Below are 18634 nucleotides of genomic sequence, written 5' to 3'. Positions count from 1 at the left end.
AGCTTAACGTGAGCAATTTTTATCTATATTTTTATGACATTGCAACGTTAAGTAAGTTAATAAAAGTCACGGTTGAATAATTACTCACTTTAACTCATTTAATATTTCTAAGAAACCTATTTTATTGTTCCTCGGACACTATTATTTGCAAAGTAAAGTCAGTGTAAAGAACTTTGTCTCAGCAACACTGACACGTTATTGAATTTTACAGATAGCTGTGTTTGTTAAATGCACAAAAAAGTTTAGTAATAATAATACTAGCAGTCGCACGCGACTCCGTCCGCACGGAATTGAAAAAAATCTTAATAAATTGCCTATATGTTCTTTCAGACTATGTTCTACATGTGTATTAAATTTTATCAAAATCTGTTAAGGAATTCCGGAGATAACTACAAACAAACATCCATCCATCTAAACTTTTGCATTTATAATATTAGTGAAATAATATAACTAATACAGTTTCCCCGGACACTGCGCCGTGGTTAGTCTTTTGCGTACGCAGAAAGTTCCTATTATAATAAGACTCACTGCTCTACTCGTCGTTTAGCGACTTAGTATAAAAAATCTATACGATGGGACTGACTGACTAACTATTAGGAACGGAAGTAACAGTAAAATTTTTCTAAGGCCCTTAAATAAATGTCAAAAAAGATTTATAGCAGACATTGTATTGTATGATTTCAGTGACGCAAACTCATCGCCGAGTCTCTTCAATCATTCAGATTGTTGATGGTTTGGGCAATTAAGTTGTCACTGCCGCATAACTAGAAGTTTATGTGACGAGAACAGTTTTAAGTAGAGTAACAAATGTGCTTGACAGATATGCTACGATGACTATATTGGTATCAACTAATGGATGCTTCTCGATTTTGAGATGTTCCTGTAAATTCCGAGGGAAAAATAGATGGGAAACTCTACTACATGACATTGGTTAGGAAAATCTTATCGATATTTTTAGTAATAAACAACGATATATTGTTCTAATTTTTTTTTGTTTTCTTCTTATATACTGGCATATCTTTTAGGTTTTAGATAAGGCAATCTAGACGACACCCTATATTTTCTGTTAATTATCGTTCACCAATTAATTCCATATACGCTTTTAATATCAAGTGTATTTTGATTACTCCTTCTTGCTTCTTTGTTTCGATAGTACTCATAGTTTCCTATAGAATACGAAACCATTTAACAATAGATGATAAAATGAGAACAAACTATTGTTAGATTTATTTCAAATAGTAAAAAGTAATGTTAGAAATTACATGTCACTGTCACCGAAACTTTGAAACTCACTAAATGTACCTACTTTCCATTGTTTTTACAACTATTATGGTATTCCTATCGTTAACCTGGTTACGAAGACAATGCGCGTTGTCATTGTTTTACCAAAAAGAAACATCTTGTACTTTACTGTTGTTTACCTTATAGATTCATTTATTTTTGGCAATTTTGTAACTTAAAACATTTATGTAGATGTGACACTAAGAGAACTCCAATTTATTCCTTAATTAATTTAAATTTTTTTACGACTTGACAGTGTGAAAATGTAGTACCAAGTATAATAATCCTGCAGTAAAAATGCGATGATAAGCAGATTACGACGATCTCGATTCTCCTCTTATCAGTAAATATTTGAGGATATTTTTAATAAATAATTAAATATATTTACTGCAAAATAGGAAAGTCACACAAACATGTTCCTTTTAACTCACAACTATAGGAATTATTTGGACCCAACACAGCGGAATAAATCAGAAAGATACTGCAGTGAATTGTGCTTGGTATAAATTTAGTTGGAAATGAATTATTCAAGAAATAATAGCGTTATCTTAAGTAAGATATAATTGTAACATATATTGTTATATTAGTTTGCGCAAGGCGTGGATGTAGGCCTCACAAGAGCACACAGCTGACGTCACGATGAGGTTTCAACACCGCACACACAAAGCGCAGACTAGTTTGTGGCTCACAGACATTGTGCTCCCATTTTTCAGCTCAAGCAATTAATGTTCCATTTTCGGCTAGAAATTTTCTTTGTCAACCTTAATTTTTTTATGCTGTTAGCTTACTTCATGGTTTTAACATGTTGTTTGTCAAACACGTAACGAATTTAAAGCCGTGTTAGTAACATATTCTTATATATAGGTTTATAAAGTTTATTTACAATAAAAAATCTCATAACTTTTGAAAAGTTCTTTATTCATATCAATGATTATATCACAAGTTGACCAAACCCAATATAACTTTTCATGAAAAAAACCAAACATTTCTACGATTAGAGTTAATCCGGACAACATAAATTAAATGAATATAAGTTATTTTCTTGTTAACTAATCATGAATCAGTAATCCTCATTGAATGCGACCCGTATAAACTGCCGACAAGATTTAATTTAATTGAAGTTAGGTCTATCATAATGTCCTTAACGATGATAAATAGAATTTTGATTGGAGTTACGTAAGTAGCGTACTATTTATGACAACTGACAGTGACATAATGTAAAACTTAAAGTATATTTAATTGAATTAAATAAGTAAATAAAGACGCTTTTCTATTAATATACGCGAACAGGTATTGTGGTTTGCGACCTTGAGTTTCTAGACTTAGCGATCAAACAGATCTAAGTATGATTAATTAAATTGTGTGATATAAAATTAACAGGAACCAATAAATTACGTAGTTATGTGTACGGATACTTATATCTGTATCAAGTTTTTATATTTTGTCCGCAGATCTTGTTTATTAAAAATATATTTCATAGTTGTCCTGTGTTTGTATCTTTACAGGTGAGAGATTTAGTAATCAAGCATCCATCAAAGCTGTACACAAATGTAAACTGAATACTTAGGTCAAGTCCAAGGTCAAATGGTTACAGTGGGTTTCCACCGCCGGGTATTTTTCGTTGAGCCAATTGAATATATCGAATCAATCGGCCGATCAGCCCAACGGGAAACACCCTCACTACCTAAGTTTCCATCTCTTTTTAATTGACATGAAACGATCACTTAACGCTTCGGCCATCGGACTATACATCAATATGTCAGCATTTTACGTTCTCCATTAACATATTCCATCTCGTTTAGTGTTACAAAATTTCACACTGTTTTACGTTTACGAGTTTAATTTATGTTCGCTTTAGTTTTTACTTTTACTTTAAATAAATATTTAAGATAGAACTAGAAACATGCTCGGAATGTATACAGGAAATGTCTGAATGAATTTTATTGCTGCCATAGTAGCAGTGCATATTATATTGCGAAGGAAGAGAAGAGGTATGAGGGAGTTACAGGGGGAGGAGAGTATTAGGATGTGTACACACTTGGCGAGTAGCTCGCGAACTGTGTGGTAACGCGACGTTTCAAAAATAAAAAAGTACAGATCTGAACGCACCCTAAAGTATTTTACGTACGTCACACGCCCTGCGCGGGCGCACACATTGCGCCGCGATATCCGGACGCATTATTGAATTGTGCAACCGTATAAGTTTTTCGTTATAAATAAGTCAACATAAGCTCCATTACGCGCGTGGCATATACCAGTCGGCTCTACCAGTTGCTTCTCTTCTATTTTTATCTTTATGTTGTTAAAGGTGATGAACAGGGATGATGAATATTATACAGAAATTTTGATCTCAAAAACAAACGGTCAATCTTGGTTTCTAATTCTGAGTTTGTTCTTGTGATTCACTACAATATCAATGTGCGTAATCTAATAATTATGCGATTTAATATTTAAATTACCAGTCACCAGTAAAAATGTACCAAGTAATTAGTTTAGAATTTATAGAAGAAAGGTGGTGATAGAACTTTTTAATTGAAATGAGATTGTGCAACGTTAACTATGTCAGATAGAATGGCATGTTCTATACTTTCACTCTGCCCACCCTATATGGCTCCGTATCGATCAACTGTTTGTTAGTAATAAAAAGTTATTTCCTGTTATTATTTTGTTGTACTAACGATGTGTTTAATACTGAGATATACGCAATTAAATGTCATCTTTCTTCGAGAGAAAATTGTCCATATTTGGTTTAGAAATGTACTTAAAAATGCATGTTGTCTTCTTATTATAACAGTCGCAAGTTAACTTCTAAAATATAAAGTTGTCGTGCATTGAGACTCTTACAACTAAATGGATTTGAAATGTTTGAATCTAACTCATATTATAAATGTGAATATTTGGATGGTTGGATAGATGGATGGATGGATGGATGGATGAATGGATGTTTGTTAAAAGCTATCACCCGAACGGCTCAATGGAACTTGATGAAATTTAGCACATATGTAGAACATAGGCTTGAAGAACCAATAGACTACTTAATACGTGTTTATTAATTCATCGCGGATAAGGTCACGGGCGATAGCTAGTATTTAATAAAGAAAATAAATTACTAGTACTATTAAAATCCAACCGATTCATTGAACATTAATATTAAATAGGAATTTAGATCTAAAACTATCCAAGTAATAAAATTGATTTGTAAATTGATCTTATAGTAATAAAATTAAGCTTGACTTCTTTTCGAATATTTCAAGTTATATTTATATCCTTAGCTTATTAATAAAGTTTTTGCTCTTAGATTTTTATTTCGATGATATCTTTGTTGTTTTAAACTTTCCAAATTATTGGCCGGTATCCAATCTCGTAGACTTTGTAGATTTCCTTGTGCTTCCTCGGTATTTAGTAAACTATCCACAACGTTTAAACTTCTGGAACATCTAAATTGTAAACTTTTTTTCTGGAACATCCTTATTACTTTGGCTTAGGCTATTTATTTAAAATTCCCATTAACCTGTAACTTGATTACATCCTTCGTAAACAAAATCGAGAGAAGTTGTGCCCTAAAACCTTTGATATGAAGAAAATTTAAGTAATCTACTAAATTACTTCTATTTTTTTTATTACTAGGATAATTTACCAGCTTTTTTATATAATTGTAAGCCACAAACCCAACTGGTAAATGCAAAATAGTTGTTTAAATGTTAGCAATGTCTTGCAAAGGTGAACTGTGCGGATACGAGTGGGAGATATTGGCGCGATTTCTTAGGACTAACGGTAAACTTCATGCTAATTTTGTGACAGATCGCGTTGTCGTTTCACCGCAATCAGTTCTGGTGTCTTTCGTTTTGTGCCGCTTCAGTGGAATCGCACCCTTATGTTTCTTTTTGCAGAATGCGTCATTAGTCAATCGCAGTATTGACATTAATAAATTGACGTTTTATCTACAGTTAGTTACTGTTTTTTTTTTAGTATTCTTTACACAGCTATTAATTATTACAAGTAATTTCATATAGTTGTGTTAATTGATAAAGAAGTCTTTAGGCTAAATTGATGTTAGTTTAAAAAGATATTGAATACAAACTTACTTTTTGAACTGTATCTTAAGTTGAATGTCAATAAAATTGTCAGAAAGTAGTTACCTACACCAAAACGATATTTGCAAAAATTTATACCCAGTGCACGAGCGATGAACTTCCGGTCACGTTTGAAACTTAATAAGCTAAGTGAACTACGTTGATTGATTGACTATCTCTATATACCAACGAGAAAGAATTCTCCATCAAACTAACATTGATCGCAAGTTAACAGTTACGACTTAGGGGCCTTCAAGAAAAGAGCGACGCACCTTCCTTAAAGGCCGGCCGGCCACGCATCTGCGGTTCCTCTGACGTTGCGGATGTCCATGGGCGTCGGATCAAATAATATTAGGCGATTCGTTGCTCGTTTGCCCCCTTCTCCTATAAAAAAAAAGTTAATACAAAAACATTTTGGAGAGAATTATGGCAGACGACACTGGCCTATTTACAATTTATCAACTGGAAAAATTGTTGTCTTATGCGGCAATTTCAAATCTAGTATATCAAGCTATTTTGAAATGTCAGATTATCCTATAAACAAAAACGAATAGATTTTTACCTGTCTCGTGGTATTTGTCAGGATGACTGATGCGTTTTAAACTGTTTGCGGATGGTGTTAACACCATTCTGCAATGGAATAAGTATTCCTTAATAGGGAAGCGAGGAATTTTTCAATTCGCAGTCATGTGGTGTCGTCCCGGTCGGCCGGTTGGGCGGTCGGTGTGTTTAATTAAGGTAATCGGTTGGGTTTGTCCGCTGCTGTGTCGTTCTGTCCTCGGGGATTACTTGCAATCTGTCACTCATCGCTCCCTCTGGCGAATTTGGAATGGATAAGACGTGACATGAATACAGATTACACGGTACACACGAGTAGAAGAAATATAAACAAACATAAGGTTATACTGTAAGGTACTGAAAATTTTTGCTTCGAAACTAACAAATATGTCAAGTTATTTTCTTTTAAAAACAATTCTCCATTTTTTATATTGTATTACACTAATGAAAAGGGGCATATATTATAACAAAAAATACATTAACTATTCAGTTTACTTTTATTCTTTTACGGTAAATAATTAGTAGAATGCATCTCTATTTGCACCTTTCCGGTGCGTGCGTGTTGTCTAAGCCACGTGACTGGTGTTGGGGTCGAACCCCATGCGCTGTCCTAGAAAAATATGGGAGTGCCCATAATTATCGCTAAACCACTGGGGTAAAATGATTTGGAACCAGGGAATAACAAATGCAATCGTAAATTACCATATCAATCTTATAATGCGTGTCACGCAATTTTAAAGTTTGGTTAATCGTATAATTTTAAATAAACATTACGTGCAATAGAATATAAGTTATATAATTTTGTCTTGTTATCGATAACTATGACGTATCGTAGCCATATTTTCGATTTTCGATAAGTCATAAGAGACAGTTAATTTTTGTTTGCAAAAAATTAATTGTTAGAACATTTCCATAAAATTGTGTTTGCTCAAAAATAATTAAAATATTTCGATAAATTTTAGAAAAAAAAATAGACAAAAAGATTTCTTAGCAGAGCGTGGTTTCGATCCACGGACCTCTGGGTTATGGGCCCAGCACGCTTCCACTGCGCCACTCTGCTCTTGTGATATCTGTCGAAAATTTGTCTCTATTTCTACCAAATATTTATTATGTGTAGTCGGAGTTTTAAAAAATTGTATTTATTAAATATCATACAGTTCACATCAAAAAAATTACTTAACGGTACTGTGTAAATATCTTTCAAATAGAATTTATTAACAAAATTGTGATTAAGCTAGCTTGCATTAATTTATACTGAAGAATGTATTGTAGCGAAGTATATATTACAATAAAATATTACTCGATTGTGAGAGAATTACACGCTACTTTCAAGTGCCAATTAAAATACTAGTGCTCAAGTGTTAATCCTTAAGTGGGTGTGCGGGAACACTCCGCCGTCGCGGCGAATAGAAGCGGCGGGTTACATGACGGCTCTCCGTCTTGACTTCACTCAACATTAAACAGGCCTTTGCTTTAATTGAATACACCAATTAACGTTCCTAACCCAATAACTACAGCTTCGTTTAGAAACACTCTGCCGACTTAATAAAACCTCCTTTATAAAGCAGCGGTTTATTTCTGTCGTAATTTTGCTTTTACTTTGCAGAAGTCTATTTTCATTTACTTTTGATGGCAGTTATATTATTGTATTAGCTATACAATAAGCTATAGCTAAGAACCAAATATACCAATTAAAAAAAAACCCTTGCTCTGCCCAATCAGCCTATAACGATAGCCTTTACCCCAATAAGGATGAGAATACTACAACAAATAGGTTGATGTATTCTTTGTTTAATTATCCATCACGTTTAGAACATGTCGTGAGTGAAGTAAGAATACTGAATGCAACAATGCTATCAGAGTCTAAGAATAGCAGAACAATATAAATTGTACTGATAAGGTGCGCCTATAAAGCCGTTAAAAGCGCACTATACAGTGATAATTCCTTACTAACACGTGCTGTATTTATAATATTTTTATTTCTAAATAAAATTTATCGCACAAACATGCACCAAATAACATTCTTTTTTGTAATACTCATGAATAAAGATTAATTATGTTTTTAATGAATAATGTTTTTGAATTTTTTTCATACAGACACAAAGACAGATAGCAGTTTTATAATTAGGAAAGTTAGCATCAAGATGTATACAATCCATCAAATTGAATGTATTATTTTATGCAATCTGTTTATTTAAATAATAGATAATGGAGAAACCAACTTACACCAACTGACGGATCCAAATTCTGTCGTTTTACGATCCTAATAGTAAATAGTAACTAAAAATACTTCTAATAGCATCATCTCATTGAAAAAACACCAGGATAGCATAGTGTGTGTCAGCTGCCTTGCTATTCATGTAAGCGCTGTACCACGTACACCCAATTGCTCATACTAATGAAGACATTCCATCTTAGTTCTCAGTCGATTGCGCTTCATATGTCTTGATACTTTATTGAGATTGAATGACATCTAGGTATTACGTCGAATATTGTATAAGTTCTGTAAACGTTTGATGGATTATTCATTAAATGTATTAGTTTTCTCAGACCGTGTCCGATTTGAATTTTAAATATATTATTGTAACTTTTCGTCTATCTAACGTAGCGAGTATATTTTTTTCAATTTTTGTATAAGTTGTGTCTATATGCAAGTTCCTTATATTAAACCCATACATGTAGACAATCTTACTCTGACTTAATATTATAAATGCGAATGTTTGGATGTATAATATGTTTGTTTGAAGGTATCTCCAGAACTGCTGAACTGATCTCAATTAAATTTGACACAGATGTAGAACACAGTCTAGAAGAATACATAGTCTACTAATTATGTTTTTTTTAATTCCCCGATTTTGGGTATAGTAGAGGTTAGATGTATAGTCAGACGATCATCTCAAAAATAAATAGCGAACTAACTGAGATTATCAAATGCATCAAGGATAGTGTCCTTTAGAAAGTAAAGAGAAACGATAGAGCTTAAGTATTAGTAAGGTTTTGGTTCCGGAATGTATCGGCCCGACGAGTGTGGCAAGTTGCCGCATCGCTCACAATAATGCATGTTGCCCACGTCCAGGGAATGTGTTAAACGTATTACTAGGAAACAAATTTAGTAACAAATATTGGTAGCGTGTTCGCGCAGCGATGCGTGAAAATATTTCTATTTGCCTTCCAATGTAGTTAATAGATTCTATTGTCATACACATATGTACATTTAAATGTATATATAATCTGTAAATATATTTTATTTGCTTTTAAATTCATATGGTTTGGTATTAAATTTGAGAAATTTGTGGGTGACATACCTCTGACACTTTACTGTGTTGTATATTGAATCATCATCATCATCAGCTCACAATTCATCCCCACCGATAGACTCTACGCTAAGTTAAGGGTGATTAGGCCATAGTCAACCACGGTGGCCCTATGCCAGTTGGTTGACTTCACACATATCTTTGAATTCCTTCTCAGATATATGTAGGTTGCTTCACGATGTTGTTTCCTTCACCGTAAGAACGTCGGATAAATGTACATATGTAAATCGGAAAATCTGAAAACACATCGGTACATGACGGGATTCGAACCCAGGACATGCAGATTGCAAGTCAAGTGCTTGACCCCTGAGCCACCGACGCACTTATATATTTAATACTCAACACCAAATAAGGAAAGTATTTTAATTACAGACTATTGTCTACGGTGATAATAAATTGGGCCACCTGTTTACAAACATTGCTTATCATTGTATTGTTTAAATAGTTTGAGTATGTTATTTATTCGTTAGGTGTAATAAGTCGACTTTCATTTGAAATCAGCTTATCTAGAGTTACTAAAAGAAGACTCTTCTCACGTATACTTTATTTTTAGTACATTTTATTAAAGCTACTAACTGTCCCGCGACTCTAGTCAACTCGAAATTATTAACAAAAACATAATTAGCAGCCTAAGTATTCTTCCAGACCATGTTTTATATGTATGCCAAATTTCACCGAGATCCGTTCAGCCTTTCTAGTGATACCTTCAAACAAACATTCATCCATCCAAACAATCTCATATATAATATTAGTATGATAAGTAATTTCAAGAGACGAATTAAGATCATAAGCAATATTTATGATCTTCGATACTTGTAGATTTCATTATAAATTATTCTAGACTTGTATATAAAAAAAAAACATACAGACGAATAGAGAACCTCCTCCTTTTTGAAGTCGGTTAAAAATGGAGGAAAAGTTTGATCACGACAATCCAAACATTTATTAATTAATAATGTAAATGTTACCAGTTACCACAAATAACTACAATATTCTAATTGAGGATTTGCCCTCTCTAGAGACATTTGCGTGATGAAAACAATAAAGTCTCAAACAATACACGATCCCTTCCCCTCGATATCTCTAGGGAATAATATTTGAACTGCTTCGCTGATGTTGCGCCAGCTAAAAGCTAAAATGCATTAGTTCAAGTAAGAAGTTTTAGTACAGCAATGAAACGCGAAAATGTAAACTCGTTCATAGCAAAGTGTAGCAAATGTTATGATCATTTAATTGTTTTTATGTTTGTCACTTATTTGGCCGTTTAATGGGAAGATAAATAAAAGGCTTACTAAAGGTTACTGAAGCAATAATCAGTTTTTTTAATAGAATGCTTTATAATCAAAACACATTCTTTACTTATCTACTTTTGTAATTTTTGAATTGAAATTTGTTGTTGTGTATTTAATAGGTCAGTCGTGTGCGTGATTCGGAAACAAGTGAGGGCAAAGGCAATATCAAAAGCCGGAGCCGCGTCGGTTGATTTATCTTGTGCCACATCGTGCGCTTTGTTCTAATCTCATGCATTTCATCGCATCTCACTTGCATTAAAAGTTCCGCATTTTTGGGAGATATAAAATAGAGATAAATAAATACTCATATCAAATATCATTTTTGTAATGAAAATAACTAAATTTAAGAAAAAAAGGTTTATAAGATTTCAGTTAATTATCGCCATTAAAAGATGAAAAGTAAGTCATATTAAGTTTTATTACTCGTATTAAAAAACTTTATGTCCGGTGAGATCAAATAACCCGCGGCGATGTGTCCGCGTATCCTTCTCCTCCACTGAATATTTTTTCAAAGGGATGCTCTAAGAATCGCTCTGAGAATGCGTTTCTAGGAATAAAGATAACTAGTTCCATTGTTTGCCCGATTTTTTACACAACGGTCATACATTAAACACTAATAGCTTGACAAGTGAGCGGATACGAGATATTATTATACATAATAATAAAATAAAAGTGAGTCCAACTCTAGAGAAATGATCTAATTAAAACTTAACATGCGATTTTTCATTCTTAAATGTTATATACAGTTATAGATACTTAACGTTTAAATATACAAATTAAGCATAGGATTCGAATTTAAAATCCTGTTTAAATTAAACGACTTGATACAGTCGAACAATTTATCAATAAGGCCAACAATGTGTACTTACAATAGCTTTCCAATTTTATATAGTAAACATGTAATTCGTATCTGTCTGAACAGTTGGCTCTTTGTTGCATAGTTGCCTCCTGTACAGCTGTTCGCTGAAACCCGATTACTCAGTTAATGGAGCGTGTGTACAAACGGTGTCAATCTGCTCTGTTACATATAAAGCCATACAAACTTTATGGCAGCTCGCAATATCCCTCGTAAAGAGATGCAGGGCGTACCTGAGCGTATTTTCCACCTGGCCTGTACACCTACTAAGACATACGCTCGAGTAACGCTCGGGAAATAAAGTTGGAACCTTGTTATACCGGGAATGAATGTTTTTGGTAGAAAAAGTCTGAATAAGACAGATGTCGGAATTTCGCGCACCAGGCAGGTGTTAGGAGGAAGCGCACGTGCGTGTCGGATGTCGACACCCGCTAGTATATTCGTGCGTGATAGGATTTGATATAGTGCCGTTTGTCCCGAACATTCTAAACGATTTTTTGAAAGTAATTTGTTATTAAAGTGATTCTGATCGTAGTCAATAATTTGCGTGAGTTTCATTGGTTAAGTTTAAAATCATGCGATGTTATTCCAGTCGTGAATAATAATTTGAATTTTCTAATACAGTTATCAAGAAAGACTCTTTGTACATTTTGAACTTGTACACTGTAACTTGCGTACATGTGTTAGAATATAAATATAGGGTGTTTTAATATGCTTCGTGTATTATTTTTAATATCTTTGCAATAATTAAGCAACAACAATATATTGTAGTGTGTCAGTATCACGTGTGTGGCAAATGTTGCGTCTTCTCACTGGCGCCGGCGCTCGCGCATCATTTGACGTCACATTTCTATAATTAGGACTTTATTGTATGAAAGCGAGACCTCCTACCGCAAAGCTTGCGAAGACTTGCTAACTTAATTAATATTCAATGTAACTTATCATCTTACTTTTCTGTGTTATAAAAGTATTACCAAGAATTAATTTCTGAAACTAAACAAAACGTAATCTTATTCCTCTAGTCAATTTTTTCAAGCGATAGACAGATAGACAGGTAAATAAATACCGATAATTTATTTCAAATTGTATTAATTATTGTAATTATGTAAAATGTTGAAACATACATTGAAATATGTAATGTTTTTTAATTTTTTTTTTATATCATGAGGTGGCAAACGAGCGAGCGGCCACCTGAAATCGCTGAAGTAGCGAAGTAACCGTTGCCCATAGACATACGCAATTGCATATGTATTGCCTAAAATTAATAAATAAATTAATTTGCCTAATTACATATATTCAAACAATTCCATGGATTTCACCTTGAATAAACACATGTAAGTTGCGTACTTATATAAACTCTGTGTCGTTATTTATTTCATTAGTAACCACATGTTAAACTTTATAAGATATTTTAGTTGAACATTCAAATATCATACATAGGATAAAATCAAACAAATATCCTAAAATAACAATCAAAGCAAATAAAGGATATTGTAATTCTATTAAGGTAAAGTCAAATTCAAATATTTACAAGTACCTTCTAAAAATGTATTTACTTACAACAATTAACGCTTATTTTTAACATTCTTCATCTTAAGTTTGTAACTTGTATTATATAAATCCGTTAGTTTGTAAAATACCGTGGCACTCATCTATTGAAATCAGGCTAACGAAGGGATGGGCAGGTAACTATAGTGAGGTGGGCAGTTGCCGACCGTCGTTTGTTACACGTCAAAAACATACATTCTTTCTTTAGTTAATGTCGGAAGGTGACCATTGTAAGCAAAGTGAATTCTACAATACTAGTTACTTTAAATGAAGTGATTTATGAAGCCAGTTGGAATATGGTAATATGGACGTAGTTCAAACTCAAATATAACATGTATTTGGATGAATAGGATGTAAGAGAATGTGTTTTGTTGCAGAAGGAGGGTACACCACAAGAGCATGCGTTTCGTCGCAAGTCATTCCGTAAACCCAGGCCGTGCCACTGGTGCCATCAGCCAGTGCAAAACGAAGGCTCTTGCTGTAGAGGTAATTAATTGAATAATTAATAACCTAATTACTCTACTATATGTCCCTTTATTGTTAACACTAACCGTCGCCCGCGACTCCGTCCGCGCTGTATTAAAAACAAACTTAATAATGTGTTATTTGCCTATATGTTATTCCAAACTATGTTCTACACTTATGCCAGATTTCAGCGAGATCCATGCAGCCTTTCAAGAGATACCTTCACACAAACATCCATCCATCTTAACATTCCCATTTAAAATATTAGTAAGATAACTTTCAAACGTGTTTATAATTACAAGAAATATATCCATGAAGGACTTTTATTTAAATATTTATGTCTATCGTTGAGTTCACTAGTAGACATTTGTCATCTGTCTGCCCTGAGGTTGTGTATCGTGCACAAGTCTTGATGATTTACTATGCTAAAACGCTTTGCTGTTATTGAATTAACAATACATTAGGAGGCTAAGAAGGAGGTGTTATTGCAACAAAAGAGGTGTGTCGAGATGTTTCAGATTTGTTGGTTTACATTGTGTCAGGAATACATAGTGATGTCGCAATGTTATTTGCAATAATGTCAAGTTTTGATGCGTGTTTGCCGGCAGCTCTTAACTTGGCAAATGTCTGTTCTTGCAGGCGCGTCAGTTTCGACTGGCATTTGAATTAAAGGTCGTCGCTGACGAATGTCACGATTTGTAACTGCCTCATAAAACAAACGTAATAAAAATGTATGTCTAGAAGTGGCAGTGTGATTGCATATTATGCATGTCCTTCCGTTTTTAAGGAACTGCGAAGCCTTCCGCTATCTATAAGTACTTATCTATAGACCAGTAATGTTACTTAAAATTATACTTAATATTTGTCTTTGGATATTGATACCGATATCGTTAAATTTTTGTAAACTTACAAACGCAATATTTTTAAAATTTGTCATAAAATAATAAGATAAAAAAGAAATAATTTATCTTATTTAACACAACAATTTTATTTGTTTCAGTGTGCAAATATGTCTGCCACACAACATGTGAAAATAAGGTAAATATTTGGTGTATATATTTAAAAACATTATTTACATATAATGTAACGCCATCTGTTAATGGTCTATACCAAACTTTGTAAATTAATCGTAAATTACGAACATGAAACCGCTTGCGCAACTGGAATATGACTCACGAATTATAGAAGTTAATAAACACACTACTAGATGGCGTTAGATTGTATGTCCGTTATTTCAATATTTTTAAAGATTATACATATTATTAAAATGTGTAATATTATTAGCGTTAGAAACATATTTACGATTTAAATCAATTTATTGCTAAAATCAGCAAATATTGAAAAGAAAAACATCCGTATGTTTGGATTAAAACAGTTAACATTACTATTTTTAGGGTTCCGTACCTCATAGGAAAAAACGGAAACCTTATAGGATCACTGTTAATTTCTAAATAAGTCTACGTAATTTAGATTAATATACAAAAGTTTAGAAATTTGTAGAGCATGTTACTATTTATCTATTTTGTATTAGCGCAGTTTCTTTCGTAGTTGAAATGATAACGAAAATCCTACTAAAGTAATCAACACTCGTTGCAAGGTAATAGCGTCACGAGTTAGTTTCGAATAAGCTATTTCCTATTTCTTATATCGAAAAATAATATTTCTACTATAAGATGAAGTTTTATAACGTGACTTAATATTCCATTTACACGTACAAAACTGAATCTCTTTAGCTGATAGATTTTTTGACATAAGTTGCTATTATCTCTCTGGGGGATATGAAATTAAACTTAACTAAAATAGTTTAAAGCTAATTTGGTTCCTGGGATTTGTCTGAAGCTAAAATATTTGTTGTCAAGTAACGCATGAGTACTTCATCATTAGTAGGTACCCATCAATTAATGGAAAATTGCTACATGCCTTAAATAATAGTATAGGCGCTTTTTAGAAATAATAAATCAGTATACAACGTTTACAATGTTGTTCTATCATAAAAATAACCGTTCTGCTTGTTTTCCTGATACAAAAGTGCTATAAGTCGCGCCCTCATATTATTTTTTATCAACGCACTTATCTCTATAACGCAATAGTGCAGTCGGAAGTAATGTCTCGTCGGTATTACGTAAAATGTTTTGATTGTGTCGATTTCCGAAAGAAGATCACTTTAAAAGACCAATATAACTTTATCTGCGTATAAATGTAAATCGTCTCGTAAAATTCTCGTAAAATTTATAACTCAAAGTGTAGGTGTACTGAATATTACGAATGCAATAAGATGGTTTGATGCGGTTACCAAAGGGATAGTGATGCTTTATTATACGATAACAACGGTTTCCAGGTTCAGTGATTACAATAATGTTGTAAATCAAAGTCAAATGTTCAATCCCATTGATAAGTTCCGGGTCTTACTATGGGTTTCAGACACCAAAATCTCTATATAAAATATATCGTCATCCGTGTCTTTCATATTTGACAAAATGGAGGTAATAATGTGTTTTAAACGGGGATTTTGGTCTCACAAACTGAAAGTTAGTCGTGTTCATATATCTACCATCTTTTATCTTATTTTGTATAAATAATATTAGATTAGATTATGTCCTGTGTTGCATAAATCCGATTTGTTCTTTTTGAACTGTCTTATAAAATCAAATAACCACCAAATATTAATAGTAAAATTAAATTGAAACATTTTTCACTGCAACGATAACATTACACTGTCGAAACACACGTATAAAGCAATTATCTCAGTTTTTGTGTAAGTTATTCGGTAGTGAAAACTGGACGTAATGTGATGTACTTAGACATATGTTGATAAGAAGGCATTGACAATAATAAGCTTATTGTTACCCTCGTTACAAAGTAAGCTTTTATTTGCCAGACGCGTGTGCGTATCAATGTAAACATTATGAATGGGAATAAGGAAGTCTTCGCGTAGTTCATAGTTAATGGTCAGATTGCTGCGATGACGTCATCTCATACAGAAAATTTAATTCATTAAAACGAACTATAAAGTAATCAGCCAATGCGAGCGAGTTCGCATAGGTTTCCTCCATTTGCCTCATTCTAACTTTATTTATTTTATAATAGTATAAAACTATAAAATCACTTATACAAGTTTGATTTTCTTGTATAGTCATTCTAAGTTGAGCCAAAGCGTTATTTTTTTAAATTTCAAGGCGCTCTTCAGGACATATGCATAAATACTGATTAGCTTAACATATTGTATGTTTGAGTCCTAAATAAAGCTTTGCGTAAAGCAGTGGTAGGATGTTGGTGGAGTGGTCAGGTGCAATGCACGGCGGCGGCGGCGGCGCGGCGAGGGCGTGCGGCGTGCGGTGCGCTAAGTGTCCGGCGCACGCGCAGGCGCAGTGCCGACGCGCGCGCCGCCTGGCCCACGCGCACGCGAAATCTCCGCATTCGCGATAATACACTAAACATCCTTTTTTTTGATTCACAATATAAAAGCTCTTTCGATTATCACCTCTAGGATTACAGTGATTTATTTTAATTGTAGTTTATATATTTTATGCGAATCAAATATGTTAATATTAATTATTATATATTCGTGAAATGGACTATTAAACACTGAATATGTTGAGTTTGAAGGATAGCTTACACGATGTCCGGAATGTAATAAACTTGTTTTTACAGATGGTGTCTGTTTTGTTTTTATTCTTTTAACAGTAACTATGTTGTTTTTGCGAATACAAACATTCAAGATATTATAACTCGAATGTTAAATTTATTTAACTTTGCTTAAGCCGAAGTTAATAAACACGGGGCCCAAGAAAATTTTATCAGCTTCTTATCAAAAGTGATCGATATGATTTCATCGTTATATCTAAATAGACATCTTTTAAGTTATTTGACGTAGACATTGTTTTAATACTTTGGATATGAATATTTGGATTTAAGTTTATTAAATAAAATTCTTTTAAAATTGTATGATATGACATTCAAGTTAGAATTAAATTTTGTGTTTCCAAAGGTGTACGTATCCTTAACATCGGACAGAAACGCTTAAATTTGTAATGCAAATCACCAAAATACAAAATTCAAGGTGATAGCGACTTTTATCAAATTATATTACAAACATGCCGCGAAGTGTAACTGCCAATGGCAATGCGATGCGATAACTCTGTTATGTTTCTGGCATTTATTGATAACTAAGTTTTCTTAGTCACGTACTACATTTTCACGATTTCATATGTGTTGTTTTTAAATTATTTTGTATTTACAAATGTTACATGAAGTATTTAAAACGTTTAAGACTTATATTCACGTTGTCTTATTGATTTTTACTTATTGAATTTATGTATGATGTTTGTAGACTGGAGTGATTAAGTAACAAAATAATTGAACGTTTGTGACACGTAAAATGTATTTATTGATAACATGAGGTGCCTAAAGTGAAAGACAATTGGAACATTTACATTTACTAGTGCATTTTTAAGTTAGTTTAAATAAAATATTGAAACATGTTTCATGAACGTCTTGGTAGTTCTAGCAACTCTACCTCATCAGGCGGTTCGGATTTGCGGGTATGTTTTTTTTTTATTTTAGTTCTTTTTATTCTTCAAAATAAAGTCTAAAATATTAATTCTCTTAAATACTTCTCTACATTTTACGATATTATAAATGCTAATGTTTAAATGGATGGATGTTCTTTAGAATGTATCTCCAGTACGACTCAATAGATCTTGATGAAATTTAGCATAGACATAGAACATAGTCTGGAAGAACTCATAGGCTAGTTATGTTTTTTAATTTCGTGTGGACGAAGTCGCGAAGAACAGCGAAAAATATTCAACTGACTAGACTCACATGAAGTGATTTAGTCACGTGATTGAATATCAGTGTTTTCCACGATGAATGGTAGGCAATACACACAACAGACATAGGAATAAAACACCACTAAAATAGTTTTATTGTTGGCTTCTGCTCTTGAAAACGTATGCGTCATTACCGGACGAGGATTCTGAGTGAGCTTATTTCAATCCTTAAGTAAAATGTTTCTTATAATATTCTAATACGGTCACACTTTAACGTAAGTCTTTAATAGCAATTTAAAATGCATCGTCTAAAATAGCAATTTTAAATTCGTAGGTCAACGTTTTCAAAAGGCTTATGTTAGCGTGCTTTACCGTTCCCCTACCCCTTTGCCCCGTTCCTCCCGTACCGAAGGCTCGGTATGCAGACCAGTTCAATACTGTGATACAAGCAAAGGCATTTACCCGACGGACAAAT

At 33.1% G+C, this 18634-nt stretch overlaps 1 protein-coding gene and 1 non-coding gene across 2 annotated transcripts in view; one reads left to right on the top strand and one right to left on the bottom strand.

Moving 5' to 3' along the window:
- Positions 1 to 18634, top strand: part of by (focal adhesion protein tensin) — a 79342-nt gene that overhangs the window by 9535 nt on the left and 51173 nt on the right. The window contains exons 2-3 of the mRNA XM_013325807.1: positions 13300 to 13408; positions 14388 to 14425. Of these exons, the coding sequence (XP_013181261.1) occupies positions 13300 to 13408; positions 14388 to 14425 (147 nt within the window). The remainder of the gene's footprint in view (positions 1 to 13299; positions 13409 to 14387; positions 14426 to 18634) is intronic.
- TRNAM-CAU (transfer RNA methionine (anticodon CAU)) lies at positions 6901 to 6972 on the bottom strand. The gene has a single exon. It is a non-coding gene; the product is annotated as a tRNA-Met (tRNA).

Source organism: Papilio xuthus, unplaced genomic scaffold, assembly GCF_000836235.2.
Source record: "Papilio xuthus unplaced genomic scaffold, Pxut_1.1 DF824655.1, whole genome shotgun sequence".
NCBI lineage: Eukaryota > Metazoa > Arthropoda > Insecta > Lepidoptera > Papilionidae > Papilio > Papilio xuthus.
The sequence above is the reverse complement of the archived record's forward strand: the minus strand, read 5'-3'. Positions and strand labels throughout refer to the sequence as shown.